Source organism: Hippopotamus amphibius, chromosome 3 (assembly GCF_030028045.1).
Source record: "Hippopotamus amphibius kiboko isolate mHipAmp2 chromosome 3, mHipAmp2.hap2, whole genome shotgun sequence".
Taxonomy (NCBI): domain Eukaryota; kingdom Metazoa; phylum Chordata; class Mammalia; order Artiodactyla; family Hippopotamidae; genus Hippopotamus; species Hippopotamus amphibius.
The window spans coordinates 91,792,483-91,809,287 of record NC_080188.1 but is presented as its reverse complement, the minus strand read 5'-3'; the positions used below and the strand labels follow the sequence as shown (position 1 = coordinate 91,809,287).

General features: G+C 31.8%; 1 protein-coding gene across 3 annotated transcripts in view; it reads left to right on the top strand.

Moving 5' to 3' along the window:
• FSTL5 (follistatin like 5) overlaps positions 1-16,805 on the top strand; it is an 803,737-nt gene that overhangs the window by 641,704 nt on the left and 145,228 nt on the right. For all 3 annotated transcript variants that reach the window (XM_057727977.1, XM_057727979.1, XM_057727978.1), the window contains exons 8-9: positions 6,263-6,424; positions 10,919-11,053. In XM_057727977.1, the coding sequence (XP_057583960.1) occupies positions 6,263-6,424; positions 10,919-11,053 (297 nt within the window). The remainder of the gene's footprint in view (positions 1-6,262; positions 6,425-10,918; positions 11,054-16,805) is intronic.

Below are 16,805 nucleotides of genomic sequence, written 5' to 3'. Positions count from 1 at the left end.
TTCACTCTCTATGACAGACTCTAGGTCCATCCACCTCTCTACTTATGACCCAATTTTGTTCCTTTTTATAGCTAAGTAATATCCCATTGTATATATGTTCCACATCTTCTTTATCCATTCCTCTGTTGATCGACATTTAGGTTGTTTCCATGTCCTGGCTATTGTAAATAATGCTACAATGAACATTGGGATGCATGTTTCTTTTAGAAAAATGGTTTTCTCTGAGTATACACCAAGGAGAGTGTTTGCTAGGTCCCATGGTGGTTCTATTTTTAGTTTTTTAAGGAACTTCCTTACTGTTCTCCATGATGACTGTATCAATTTACATTCCCACCAATGGTGTAAGAGGGTTCCCTTTTCTCCACACCCTCTCCAGCATTTATTATTTGTAGATTTTTTGATGATGGCCCTTCTGACCAGTGTGAGGTGATATCTCATTGTAGTTTAGATTTGCATTTCTCTAATAATTAGTGATGTTGAACATATTTTCATGTGTTTGTTGACCATCTGTGTCTTATTTGGAGAAATTTCTATTTAGATCTTCCATCCATTTTTTTATTGGGTTGTTTGTTTTTTTATATTGAGCTACATGAACTCTTTGTATATTTTGGAGAGTAATCCTTTGTCAGTTGCTTCATTTTCAAATGTATTTTTCACATTCTGAGGGTTGTCTTTTATCTTGTTTATGGCTTCCTGTGCTGTGCAAAAGCTTTTAAGTCCCATTTGTTTATTTTTGCTTTTGTTCTCATTACTCTAAGAGGTGTATCAAAAAACATCTTTCAGTGAGATGGAGCTATATGTAATGAGGTGGATAGACCTAGAGTCTGTCATACAGAGTGAAGTAAGTCAGAAAGAGAAAGACAAATATTGTATGCTAACTCATACATACGTAATCTAAAAGTGGTACTGATGAACTCAGTGACAAGACAAGAACAAGGGCACAGATGCAGAGAATGGACTGGAGAACTCGAGGTTTGGGGGGGCAGGGGTGACGGGGAAGCTGAGATGAAGTGAGAGAGTAGCATAGACATATATATATTACCAACTGTAAAAAAGATAGCCAGTGGGAAGTTGCTGTGTAACAAAGGGAGTTAAACTCGAGGATGGATGATGCCTTAGAGGACTGAGATGGGGAGGGTGGGGGGGGAGTCGAGGGAGGGAGGGAATACGGGAATATGTGTATAAATACAGATGGTTGAACTTGGTGTACCTCAAAAAATAATTAATTAATTAATTAATTAACAAAAACATCTTGCTGTGATTTATGTCAAAGAGTGTTCTTCCTATGTTTTCTTCCAGGAGTTTTATAGTGTCTGGTCTTACATTTAGGTCTTTAATCCATTTTGAGTTTATTTTTGTGTATGGTGTTAAGGAGTGTTCTAATTTCATTCTTTTACATGTAGTTGTCCAGTTTTCCCAGCACCACTTATTGAAGAGGCTGTCTTTTCTCCATTATATTTTCTCACCTCCTTTGTCATAGATTAGGTGACCATAGGTGTTTGGGCTTTATCTCTGGGCTTTCTATCCTGTCCCATTGACCTATATTTCTGATTTCCAGCCAGTACCATATAGGACTTGATTACTATAGTCCTGTAGTATAGTCTGAAGTCAGGGAGTCTGATTCCTCCAGCTCCATTTTTTTTCCCTCAAGATTGCTTTTGCTGTTTGAGGTTTTTTGTGTTTCCACACAAATTGTAAAAAGTTTTGTTCTATGTATAGTATCATGTCATTGGCAAACAGTAACAGTTTTACTTCTTTTCCAATTTGCATTCCTTTCATTTATTTTCCTTCTCTGATAGCTGTGGCTAGGACTTCCAAGATATTTCATTTTTAAAGTCAGATATATATATATATATATATATATATATATATACACACACACACACCTACATCTACATATATGTAGACATATATGTATATATATAAAATATTTGAAAGTAATTTGATATAAATTTTTTACCACAAATTAATTCAGCATGTGTGATTCTTAAAGAAAGTTTTTACCCAATCAAAATGCAATTTTCAAATCAGAAAGTAGTAACACTGATAGAATGTCATTACCAACAAGACAATCCCATTATCTTGTTGTCAATCTTCCCAATACTAGCTTTGTAACTAATCTTTCCTGTCCCAGCATGCATTCTGGATTCCACATTGCATTTGATTAATATTCCTGTTTAGTATCTTTTAAGCTAGTAACTTTCTTCAGCCTTTGTTTTCTTTTCTTTTTTTTATCAAGGTAAAATTCACATAACTTTGAACCATTTTAAACTGTACAATTCTGTAGCTTATAGTACATTAAAATATTGTGCAACCATCTCACCATCTACTCCCCAAACATTTTCATCATCCCTCAAATAAACCTATATCCATCAAGCAGTCATTTCATATTTCTCCCTCCCCTCAGTCCCTGGAAACCACTAATTTGCTTTTTACCATGATGAATTTACCCATTCTGGATGCTTCATATAAATAAGCTCATACAATATCTGGCCTTATGTGTCACACTTCTTTCACTTGGGGTAATATCTGAGCATCTTATATTGTAGTATATATCAGTACTTATTTTTATTGCCAACTAACATTTTATTGTATGAATAAACCACAATTTATTTTTCTTTTTATCAGGTGATAGTTGTTTGTGTTTGTTTCCATCTTTTGGTTATCATAAACATTCATGTACATGTTTGTTATGGGAAAGATGTTTCAGTTATCATGTATATAATGCTAGACTTGGAATTCCTTGACCATATGATGATTCCATGTGTAACAGTTTGAGGAACCACCAATGTATTCAACAGTGGCTGCATCATTTTATATTCCTACAAGTGATGTGCAGGAGTTCCAATTTCTGCCTTTTGTTTTGTTGTTTAATACATCCTGGTGGATATGAGTGGTGTCACATTGTGATTTTAATTTGCTTTTCCAGTGATGACTAGTGAATTTTGATAGTTTTTATGTGCTTATTGGCTATTTGCCTGCCCTTTTTGGATACATGTCTATCCAAGTCCTTAGCCCACATTTTAATTGGATTGTATGGGGGGCTTTTTAGTCTTTTTTTCCTGTGTGAAAACATTTAAATTCTATTCTCTTAGCAAATTTCAATTATACCCTACAGTGTTATACACTATAGTCACCATGTTATTCATTAAATCCAGAGATCTTATTCATCTTATAACTGACAATTTGTTCCTTTTTACCAACCTCTCCCTATTTCCTCCACTGTCCTGTTCCTGGCAACCACTTTTCTACCCTCTGCTTCTATGAGTTCTACTTTTTTTTTTTTTAATTTCACATATAAGTTATACCATGCAGTATTTGTTTTGCTCTGTCTGGCTTATTTCACTTAGGATAACGCCCTCCAGTTTTATCCATGTTGATGCAAATGACAAGGTTTCCTTATTTTATTTAAGACTGAATAATATTCATACATATATATATATATATATATATATATATATATATAAATAACATTTTCTTTACTCTCTTCTGTTGGACACCTAGGTAGGTTGTTTTGATACTTTTGCTACTGTGAATAATGTTACTATGAACATAGGAAAGATGTTCATCTATACAGCTATCTCTTTGAGATAATAATTTTGTTTAATTAATAATAATATAATATAATTATATATTAGTAAATATATTAAATATACTACATATAATAGTATATTTAATTATAATATACAATATGTAATTAATATATAATTAATACATAATTATTATACATTACAATTATTATAAAATTATATACATTATAATATATAGTATATTATATTTGATTATACAATATAATATATTATGTATTTTGTGATATATTATATATGATTAAATATTATTTATAATATATATTATATCATCACACATTATATATATTATATATATATTATATTATATATTGGTGTATAGGGATGCAAGAGATTCCTATACTTCCATATAAATTATATATGTTATATTATATATAACATAATGTAATATAATATATAATTGTTATTAATATTATATATAATGTCATATATACTAATATAATTAATATTAATATATATAATATTAATGTATTATACATAATATGTTATACATAATATATTATAATTCATATATATGAATACATATAATTCTTATATATGAATGTATAATTCATGTACATGAATATATATAATTCATATTGTATATGTATTTATATATATATATGTATTCATATTCATATGAATACATATATATATCTATACATAACTTTTTTTGACATAGGAAGTTCTGACTAGTCAAATTTGGAACATCCTTGGTTTAATACCCATCAGATTTTCTTTCTTATTGACTAAATTCAGTGGTTATTGCAGACCACAACCAGCCAAGTTGGTTAAGAACAACCTGAAATGCAGACAGCATTTGCCCCGGAGTAAAACCTCCCTGGATTTTACTCTCAACTCTGGACTATAATAAGCTGTGTGATTTGGGTATGCCATTAACCTCTCTGTGACTCATCTTCAAGGCAACATGACTATGAAGCCTTCAGCACATTCCATGGTATCTATGAATATATTATACTTTTTACTCTCAAGGTGTTTCTACTGATGTTACCACCAGAGTAACTGATACATATCACAGAAGAGACATAAATCAAATCTCATTTTCTTCGTAAGAATATTGAGGGTAAAGTTCAGAAGTAATCCATACCAATTAAGGCTTACTTAAGCAGAAAGGGGAAATGTATTGACTTAGAAATAGATCTATTTTTAGTTTCTTGAGGAACATCCATATTGTTCTCCATAGTGGTTGCACCCATTTACATTCTCACCAACAGTGTACAAGGATTTCCTTTTCTCCACACCCTCTCCAGCATTTGTTATCTCTTATCTTTTTGATAACAGACATCCTAACAGATGTTAAGTGATATCTCATGGTTTTGATTTGCATTTCCCTGATGATCAATGATTTGAGCGCCTTGTCATGAACCATCATATATATTTTCTTTGGAAAAATATCTCTTTAGGTCCTTTCTCTATTTTTAATTTTTTCTATTAAGTTGTATGAGTTTTTGATATATTTTGGATATTAATGCCTTATCAGTTGGTACTTTACAAATATTTTCTCCCATTCCATAGACTGCCTTTTCACTAATTTGATCATTTCCTTTGCTGTGTAGGAAGAGGGTATTTGTCTTTTAGTTGCTGAGTTGTAGGACTTTATTATATATTTTGGATACTAGGCTCATATCAGATTTCACCTGCAATTTTTTTCCTGTTTTGTCACTTGTATTTACACTATTTGCATCCTTGTCAAAATCAATTGACCATAGATATATGAGTTTATCTCTGTGCTCCTTATTCTAATTCTATAGTTATATATTTTTATCTTATTGCCAGTACCACATTGTTTTGATTACTATACCTGTGTAATATAATTCAAAATCGGGAGACATGAGGACTCCAGTGTCATTCTTCTTTTTCAGGATTATTTTGGCTCTTTGGGGCCCCTGCAATTCCATATGACTCTGAGAATTAGCTCTTCCATTTCTGTAAAATTGTGGTCAGGAATTTTGATAGTTGTTACGTTGTACCTATAGATCAATTTTGGAATATTGTCTGTCATCTTCCCAAATCTTATTATATGACCAATTAATTATTTTAATCCATGAACACATGGTGTCTTTTTATTTATTTAGGTTTTCTTTAAATTCTTTCAACATATTTTGTACTGTTCAGTGTAAAATTTTTGCACCTTCTTGATAAAATTTATTCTTAAATTTTATTTATTATTTGTGGATGTACTGTAAGTGGAATTGTTGTCTTAATTTCTTAGGATGCTGTAGTAAGGAAGAGCTTTTCCTTCTCTCCCATTTATATATTTATTCATTTATTTATATAATTGAACTCATATACTGTTGTTTAATTCTTTATAATCCTTTATAGTTGGCAATTACCTTAATGCTCAAATTTCATATTTGGTAAATGAGAGCCCCTTTAAACTGGTTTTGTATTTTTTTGATATGTTTCTATCATTCCTTAAGGACTTCTTTAGTTATTGAATCAAGATATCCCAGGCTCAGCTTGTATCTTCCCTAGTGCAGTCTCAGAATAGCTTTGAATCAGAGAACACTGGTACATTTTAATGGATACTATCATTTGCAAACTAAGAGCTATAGAAATATACAACATCATTAAACTAATATAATTTTCTCACACTGCAATTTTTTTTTTGTTTTGGAAAATCAAATGGCTAATATAGATCACTAATTTACTTTCTTTTCCATTTCTTCTTTTAGTCCCTCCAGTAATCCGGGTCTATCCAGAGAGCCAGGCCAGAGAACCTGGGGTAACTGCAAGTCTCAGGTGCCATGCAGAGGGCATACCAAATCCTCAGCTTGGCTGGCTGAAGAATGGAATTGATATTACACCAAAGCTGTCCAAGCAACTCACCCTTCAAGGTACTTTTTACTTGCATTTTTCCTCTTACATGACAATTTAGAAATTTTATACTAAAATTTTTAACACATTTAACATTCTTTGGAGAAAAGAGAAAATGAGTCTTGGTGGCAAAAGAATGCCATGAATATGAGAAAAGATATGGTTGTACCTAAGACACTATATATGAAATAGAGTCCTTTAATATTTTTAATGTTTTAAATAATAGTCTTGTCATAATGATTAGTTATGTCATTATTTCTGTGATGAGTAAAATATTAATTTTTTTCTTTTAAAAATTTATCCTCTGAATTATAGTAGATATGCTGAGCAGAATAATTGGATCTCTTCATTGAATACATTTCTGAGGAGACAATTTTAAATGTTTAAATCATGCATTAAAATATGTATTACAGAGGGTTCAATAATATAGAAATTCTTTAGGAAATGTTTTGCAGCATACTTTGTAAATGAAAAGAGAAAAAATTCAAAACACTACTAAATATTTTCCACATTTATGTTGGGTTAAGGTTATAAATTTCTTGCATTCTAATATATAAAATATTCTACATGTTCTAATAATCTATGGTACAGATATAATTAATCAATTATTATATAGATTGTAATAATCACAAATGAGTGGTATGTGAAAAATAAATTAGATATCTTTGTAATGTCAAATAATCAAAATAATGCAAAAGCAGTTGCATATATGTTGGTTATCTTAGTAAGTAAAAAAATATACTGATCTTACTTCCATTGACAGGAGTGGCTCACCATGTCATTTTACTGGAGTATATGTTACATGGCTTTACATTTCTTATTCCATGCCTTTAAAGTCCATCAATTCATACTGTTAGAAATGAATATATTTTCAATTTTGAAATTATTTCTGTAAGAATAGACTGATTTTATTTTTCAACTTAGAGAGTGAATAAACTTTATCGGTATATATTTTAAAAAATCTTTAAAAACATTTATCAATTTATTTTTGCAAATCAAAAATGACATATGAAATTATTTTTGACCTTTCAAAACTGAACCCTAGCAATCTCTATGTTAAAAAAAGTAGCTCAACAAATTTACATGTTTATATCTACTGATGGCATCTTTGTGTCTATAATTTGAGATGAGTATTGATCTGATTAACTGAAATTTAGACTGAAAAGTCTAATTATCTTCTGATTTTGTCATCTTTTGCCCATTTGATAGCAGCAAACCGTTTTATATAAACATATTATATCTTTGTTTTAGAAATATACGGGGAAGGCAAATTTGGGGAATTAGTTATATTCTCAACTCAACATTGAAAGAGTCAGGGCATTTGTAAATAGCTATTATCATTTTTTAAAATAAGAGAAAATAAGTTCTGTTTTAAGAAACTATGACTAGTAATAAACTATGAGCAGGGAGCACAACCTAAGAGATAAATCTGGGTGCACAAGAGTGTAAAATTCCCTGTGGCTTTATATATGATCTATATTACCAAATTACATAGTAATTTCATTATCCATTTATTCATCAGATGCTTATTTTGCATTTGTATGTGAGGTCCAAGTCGAGGCACTAACTGAATAACTAAGGCAATAGATGGGATGATATGGTTATGAAAAGTAAAATTCTAGAAAAGTAGAAATATTTTATTGGCAGAAAAATCAAGATAAATATCAGAAGGAGAATAATAATTAGCAAAGAGGCAGGAGAACAAGGTGATATTACAGAAGGAAAGAAAAGAAAGTGAAAGATGTGAAAGAATTCAACAATGCTAGGGGCAAAGAAAGGTCAAGGAAAGTCATTAAAATATGTTCATGGGTTAGTGATTTGTTTGTCTTTGTGACATTTAGACAATTAGTCCTCAATGGGCTTAGAAATGAAAAGGAGGGAAGCAGTATAAAAATCTCTTTCCAAATTTTGAAAGGAACAAAAAGTAAAGGTAGTAACAGGGTGGGAGGGTTTAGGACTAATGAAGATATCTCTTACTTCTTGGACAATTTATTGGTTTGAAGGGAAATTGGTAAAGAGAAAGATGTGTAGATAATAAAACAGGGGAAGAATGGACAAATACTTGTAGAAATCAACAGGAAAGGTGGGGAAGTTGGCCTTGGAAAGAAACAGAGAAAATTTCCTTTGAGAAGTAAATAAAAATGAAGATATAGAAGAAAACAGGAGATTTGGGGATTAATTTCTTTCTTTTCCAGCTTTTACGGAAATACAGTTGACATATGAAAGTGTGTAAGTTTAAGCTATACAAAGTGATGATGTTTTACACTTATATATTGTGAAATGATTTGGGTTTACTTTCTAATCACTTCTATGTACCTCATGATTTAAAAACAAGACCACCTGGTTAAAGTGAGAAGTTAGTATCATGCCGGTAAACATCAAACAAAGACTAAAGATTTGAAATAAAAGTGGAGTAGGGTATGAAATGCATCTAACTGTAAAGGTCAAGTACTATCCTGCAAATCAGAGGTTGTAAATTTGAGAATTTGCTTATGTAAGAGTCTAGTAATTTACTCAAAAATATTAGGTGCCAGGGATGTTCTTCTGGTTCTAAAAGTAGATGTGTTAGGATGGACCTGGAAATTGGTAGTTCTGGCCCAGAGTAGAGAACATCTAGATATGCTGGATTATGTAGGGAAGGAGGGAAAGACAGTGGGACACATACATTAGAAGAACATGTACGAATACTGAGAAGAGAGGATTTGAAGAAGGAGTAAACTGACTTGAAATTTCAAAAAGTTCTAGAGAATTTACCTTGTTAAGTATGTGCTCTTTAGTAAGGGCCATGTTTCACATAAAACAAGAAGCTGATCTGGGCTTAAATACATTGTTTCCTGCCCATCTCTTAGAGCAGCGGTCTATGAAAGAGGGACCACAGACTAAATCTGGAAAGCTGCCTAATTTGTAAATAAAGCAATTTTTGCTTGTTTTCTGATTTTTTGTTTTTAGACCAGCCACATTCATTTTAAAAAGTATTGTCTGTGGCTGCTGTCATGCTGCTAGCGCAGAGGTGAGTAGTTGGCACAGAAATTGTGTAGTTCACAAAGCCATCTGGCCTTTTCCACTCCCTCACCAAAAACAAACAAACCACCAAAAAACCCTGCCATCTGTTTTGGAGAAGTGATTTTCGGGGGAGTGGAGGTATGCAGTGACATTTGTAAATTAAGAAAGATGAGATGAATTGGGAAATTGAGATTGCCATATATACGTTACTAATAAGAAAAAAATATCAAATTGTACACTTTAAATAAATGAAGTTCATTGTATGTCAATTGTATCTCAATAAAAGTTCTTAAGGAAAAAAAAGAGGTTCCAGTGATTTCAGTGATTAGCCTTCCCCCAAAATCACTGCCCTTACATATCCTCCTAAGGATAACATTTAAGCTCTTTCGTCATTGGTTTTCTACCTTCTTTTCCCAAACAACTACTCGGATTATTTTGTCCATCTCTGTCATGAAGAGTTACACTCCTTTCTACTGAACATAGTGCATGGTGTCCTTGTGATTGGATAACATGTAACACACCATGCACAAAGAGACATACAGAAAGAAAGAAAAGAAAGTAAAAGAAAAGATACAAACCTAAACAAATGAGCACTAAAACACTGAACCTTAGGGTGTGATAGAACAGAAATCCGGCCCTTATTTTGAGGGGAGTGAGCTACATGAGATCATTCCAAGAGTCTCAGATTCCTCATTTGATAATTAGTTATTATATGGGACAATTAAGGAATGATATACTTAAAAGCACCTCCTATATTTCCAGCATACAGTAAATGGTTAGTTATACCCTGGTTTCCACTTTGGAGAATGCAACTCATTATTCTGTGATTAGTTTCAAATATTATTTTACCAAGATTTAAAAGTTGGGTTAATCATTCCCTTAACCCTTTGGTTATACATTGATTATATTAATATTATGATATTGTTTAGTTTAGGTGTATTTCTTGCAAATGACTGAAAATATTGCAAACAAATCATGTATTTTTTTTCTGTCCTCCCGACCTAATTATTACAGATATATAATTCAGACTCAATAATATGCTTGTTAAAGGCATTATATTATACTTGTAAGGTATGGCTCACTCAACTCCTTTATGACATGTCTTTTCACATGTATTCTTCTGTAAATGAACCATATTGGTATTAATTAAAACTGTTGTAAAAGCTGAGGACAAAGTGGATTCTGAATATTAAAAACAAATATAGAAATGAAATTATAATTATCAATATGTAACACTTCTTATGCAAGGTGGGAAATAGGAAATGAACATAAAATACAGTATGTGTGCATTTGATATGGAGTACTGGGATCTCTGTAATAGAATGAGAGCACAATTTATGAAACACTTGAATGCATTTGGAATAATTTGGCATGACTCCAAAGCATGAAAGTGGGAAAGAAAACAGTTTAATTAGGACAAGCTAAGAGAACTGTTTGACTGTGTAATCAGAAATCACTGTACCAAAACTGAAATTTGTAGTTTACAAGTTGCATTTGCCTTCTGTTTTCAGCAAATGGCAGTGAGGTTCACATTAGCAATGTGCGCTATGAAGATACAGGAGCATACACTTGTATTGCGAAAAATGAAGCAGGAGTGGATGAAGACATTTCTTCTCTTTTTGTAGAAGATTCTGCTAGAAAAACACGTATGTATTGAATACACACACACACACACACTCACACAAACAACATACTCAACTTTACAACTAAGTTTTTTTCAAAAACAAAGGCATCAGAAAACACTGTGAAATAAACAATGCATAAAAAGAAAAAAGACAAGCAAACAAAAAGCAGTTTTCCTATGTAGGAGGCTAGAATTCTTGAAGTATTAAAAGTAGATTTAAGCATTAAATACAAATTGTGAAATTTTCAATATGACACTAAAATGATTTTGGCAAGTGTACATAAGATATTTTGGCTTCCTGTCTTCCAAGTTGTTCATACAGGAAATTAAATCCTTTGCAAATCCCTCTCCCAAATGATCTGGAATTCAAGGTTGCACAATATAGCCAAGGAGATTCTAAAGTTTTAATACATCAATCATTATTTTTCTCGCAGTTGCATTGCAGTCAGTGGCCCAATGGCTGCACATCAGCTATTCTTTGTCTCAAGCAGAGAAGTAAGCTACCTTGAGATATCCACTGCCCCAGCACAAACACCACCCTATGGGCTGTTCTCCATTTACTACTAGAAATCCTTCATCATCACTGTACATGTCTTCTAGTTGTTTCATGAATTTTTAAGAAAAATGTACTGTCCTTTTAAAGAATTATTACTTAGTGGATATGATGGGATGGGAATGATGAAGATAGATTTTTGGTTACAGCTGAATTATGTAGAACTCAAAGTGCTCTTATAGCATTTATCAAGTGAGCTCTCTATAGGCTAACAGTAGACATTTTCTTACCCTGGTTCACATGTTCCACAGATGGCTGTTTTGGAGTTGGGTCTGGATGTACTTGGACTGAGTATTTTCCTTGCTCCAAAGTCTGATCTGTTACACTCGTCTGTAACTCCTAACTGAGATTTTGCAGGGGTCCTTTTATTTTGAGGACCTTTTACATGAGCAATTATCTAAGACCAATTTTTGGAAGGAGTTAAAGTATTGTCCCAGGAATCTTCTTATTCCACTTTCAATCAATGAGTGCATGTAGATAGTGGATGCAATGAGGAAGTTGGATCAAGGCCCTGACTACTGGTATATCTGTATCTATATTTGGTCTGGCTAGGACAACCATCATTGCAAGCAATCACTTTAATATAAAATTCTTAAGGTGGAAAAAGAGAAAAGAAAACTGAATTTAATGACCTGGTTAAGAACCACCACAGTTTCTTTACCCCTTTTATGTATTTATGCTAAATACCAATTTGCAGCTCATTTCCTATTAAAAGTTAATTTTGGGTGACAAGTAATTGAAAACTCTAGTTTTCCTTGTCCTTTATGATGATGCTTATGAGACAGATTTCACTTTCAACTCTGTATTTTAATTTTCTTTTAATGTTGATGATGTAATTTTCAATATATTTCTCTATTACAAAATTAAAACAACTAGCCATAGATTCTTTAATCAATGAATCACTATATACTAGCATGTAAATTTGAGAAAAATTTTACTGGAAGATTTCATATAATTGTATCATATGGATGTGTTAGTTTAATCATAAAGTGTTTATGAAATTATGGTTTCAGTATATTTTACTTATCACCTTAAACTCTTACAGGTGAAAATAAGGCATTTTAAATAATTTTGGAGATTATGTTAGCAATATGCTGTTAAAATCAGAAATATCAGTTTTATAAGGTATGGCAATGCAGGCCTTACTACATCTGTATTTATAGAACTTTCAAAGCCATTGTGTAAAAAAAAAAAAAAAATACAAATGAAAGATTTGGAGACCTGTTTTCTAAATCTGGAAGTGAAATATGTATAGGTAATAATTATGCATTTAAATCACATGACATTTTCAAGGATAAAGAGTGAAAACTAACAGATTTTATTTTTTAATTAATTAATGAATTTTGAAAAGGTGCTTAACATAAGGTCTACCCTCTTAACATATTTTTCAATGTACAATGTCGTATTGTTAACTATAGGGATGAAGTTGCACAGCAGAGTTCCAAAATTTGTTTATCTTACATAACTCCAACTTCATAACCATTGAACAACTCCATTACTCCTTTCTCCCCTCTCCCTGACAATCACTTTGACTCTTCTAGATACCTCACATAATTACACAATATTTGTCTTTCTGTGACTAGCTTGCTTCAATTAGCATAATGTCTTCCAGGCTCATCCATGTTGTTCCTTCTTTTTAAGACTGAATAATATTATATTGCGTGTATGCATAGTATTTTCTTTATCCTTTGATTTGTTGATAGGTATTTGGGTTGTTTCCATATCTTAGCTATTGTGAATAATGCTGCAATGAACATGTGAGTGCATCTATCTCTTTGATTCTGATTTTGGTTCTTTTGGATATACACCCACAAATGGGGTTTCTGCATCATAGGATAGTTCTATTTTTAACTTCCATAATGGTTTCCATAGTGGCTACACCATTTTACTTGCCCATAAACAATGTGCAAGTGTTCTAACTTCACATCCTTGCCAACACTTTTATCTTTTGTTATTTTGATAATAGCCATCCTAACACCTGTGAAGATAATATCTCATTGTTTTGATTTGCATCCCTGATGATTAGTGATATAGAAAAATTTTTCATATGGCCATTGGCCATTTGGTATGTCTTTGGGGAAATGTCTGTTCAACACTTTTGCTCATTTTAAGTTGGGTTATTTTTTGCTATTGAGTTATTGGAGTTCCTTTTTTTTTTTTTTTTTTTGAAAATGAAATGTTTATCATATAAAGGATGAACATCTTTTCTTCCATTCCATAGGTAGTTCTTTTTTTTTACTCTGTTGATTGTTTCTTTTGCTGTGCAGAAGCTTTTAAATTCAATACATTCAAACTTGGCTATTTTTGCTTTTGCTATGTGTGCTTTTCAGAAAATTATAGGCCACTATCCCTGATGAATATAGGTGCAAAATTCCTCAACAAGATATTAATGAACTGAATTCAGTGGCACATTATAAAGGACATACACTATAATCAAGTGGGATTTATTGCTGGGATGCCAGGATGGTTCAACATAAGGACATCAGTACATGTGATTTGCACATTAATAGAATACAGGATAAAAATCATTTAATCATCCAATAGATACAAATAAAACATTTGAAACATCTTTTCATGCTAAAAAATACTTTGACAACACCCTTTTACAATAAAAATGCACAACAAACTATGTGTGGAAAGAATTTACCTCAACATAATTAAGACAGTATATTTTTAAGCCCAGAGCTCATGCCATACTCAATGTTAAAAGCTTTAAAAAAAAAGAAAAAAAAAAAAGAAAAAAACAAGAAAAAAACTTTCCCGCTAAGATCAGGAACAAGACAAGGATATACACTCTCATACTTCTATTCAACATAGTACTGGAAGTCCTAGCCATAGAGATTAGGCAAAGAAAAAAAAATAAAATACATCCAAATCCAAGGAAGAAGCAAAATTGTGTCTGTTTGAAGATGACATGATCTCATATAGAGAGAACCCCAAAGACGCCACAAAAAAAAAAAAAACCTGTTAGAACTAATAAACATATTGAGCAAAGTTGCAGGATACAAAATCAATGTATGAAAATCAGTTGTTTCTATACATTAACAATGTATATCTGAGAGGCAATTAGAAAGAAATTCCATTTACAAATTCATCAAGAAGAATAAAATACCTAGGAATAAATTTGAAAAAAGAGGTAAAAGACAAGTACACTGAAAAGTATAAGAAATTGATTAAAGAAATTGAGCAAAACACAAATAAATGGAGAGATATTCTGATATTCTGTGCTCATAGATTGGAAGAATGAATATCCTTAAAATGTCAATGCTAACCAAAGGCATCCCTGATGCAATGCTGTTTCCATCAAAATCTCAGTGGCAGTTTACAGAAATAGAAAAAAATTCCTAAAACTGATATGGAACAACAAAAGATCCAGAATAACTGAAACAATCTTAAAAAGGAAGATCAAAGCTGGAAGCATCACACTTCCTGATTTCAAAATACATTAAAAACTATAGTAATTAAAACAATATGATACTGGCATAAAGACTGACATGTAGCCCAATAGGACAGAAAAGAGAGTTCTGAAAGAAACCCACACATATGCGGTCAACTGATTTTTGACAAGGGCTTCAGAATACACATTGTCTAAAAGATAGTCTTTTCAAAAAATGTTGCTGGGAAACTGAGTTCCACACATAGAAGAATGAAACTGGACCCCTACGTTATACCATATGCAAAACTCAACTCAAAATAGTTAAAGACTTACATATAAGACCTGAAAATGTAAACTTCTTATAAGAAAACATAAGGGAAAACTTCATGACATTGGTTTTGGCAAATCTCAAGCATCACTAATTCATGTTTATATTCTACCGTTTTGTAGGCATGTGAATACAGTTTCTTTGTAATAAAAAAATTACCTCTCATTTAAATAAATGCTATATACATATATATATATATATATATATATATATTATTATTATTTTAATTTTTTTTAGCCATGGGATCACACCCAGGCACTTGCACTGAAAGTACTGAGTCCTAACCACTGGACTGCCAGGGAATTCTCTACACAACTTTAACTTTTGTTAAGTTTATTTTCCACAAATTTGCTACACCATTATTAAGAACATATGATATATACACTTATTGATGTGAAAGTAGCCATTTTTAGAAACTAACACACTTAATTAAAACCAGAATAAAGCTAAGTAAACTGAGTAGAATATTAGTAGTGATAAAAGAGAATAAACTGAAAATGTGAGACTGTCTAGCAGAAGGCAGTTTTATTGGGATGTTTCCTGGTGCTCAATAAACTGTCAGAATTCTGTATAACAACACCAAAACCAGATAGAGAGCACATCAGGGAAAACTATAGCCTTTTGTAAGTCCTAATTTAAGGATTGCTCTGGGTTCACTTGTAGTAATTCCATAGACAAAGACTAATAATATTAATTACACATCACATTTATGTTTTGACAGATATCCTCAAAAAGCCAGAACAGTCACACACCTATCAATGATGACTTCACTCTTCTTATGTGCACATATTAAAAATTATTGACTTATCCACCATCACCAAATATAATTTCAGAGGTCTTTTTTTTTTTCTTTTAGTAATAATGGGATTCAATGTACAGTTGATCCTTCAACAATGCAGGGTTTAGGAGTGCCAACCACCCTTGTAATTGAAAATCTGAGTAGAACTTTACACTCTACTCTCTGTGTCTGTGGTTCCACATCCATGGATTCAACCAAAGGCAGATCATGTAGTATTGTAGTATGTATTTATTGAAAAAAAAAAAAAAACCTGTATAAGTGGATCCACACAATTCAAATGCATATTGTTCAAGGGTCAGCTGTAGATCTAAAAAGCAGATTGTCTAATAGAAGACCATGAACTTTGGAGTAAGGCATGAGTTAGAATCATTTCTCTACCACATAATAGTCCTATGATTTGGAGCTACTTTTAGCATCTCTGAGCTGCAATGTCCTTATCTGTAATATGGTATAAATACTAACTCACTAAGGGATTTCTATACACATATTGTAAAGCACTTACCATAATGCTAGACATTATGCTGATTCCCTCTAATTTTCTGAAAATAATTACTCACTTCTTACTAGAAGCATTGACAAAAATCATTTCTAATAAGACTGGAAAATCTAGTAATTGATAGAAATCAGAGAAATTGTTAGAAATCATGTACCCAAATGAATGATGCATACACATAGATATAGGTACAGAGATAGATGAAGATGGAGATACAAGGGTACA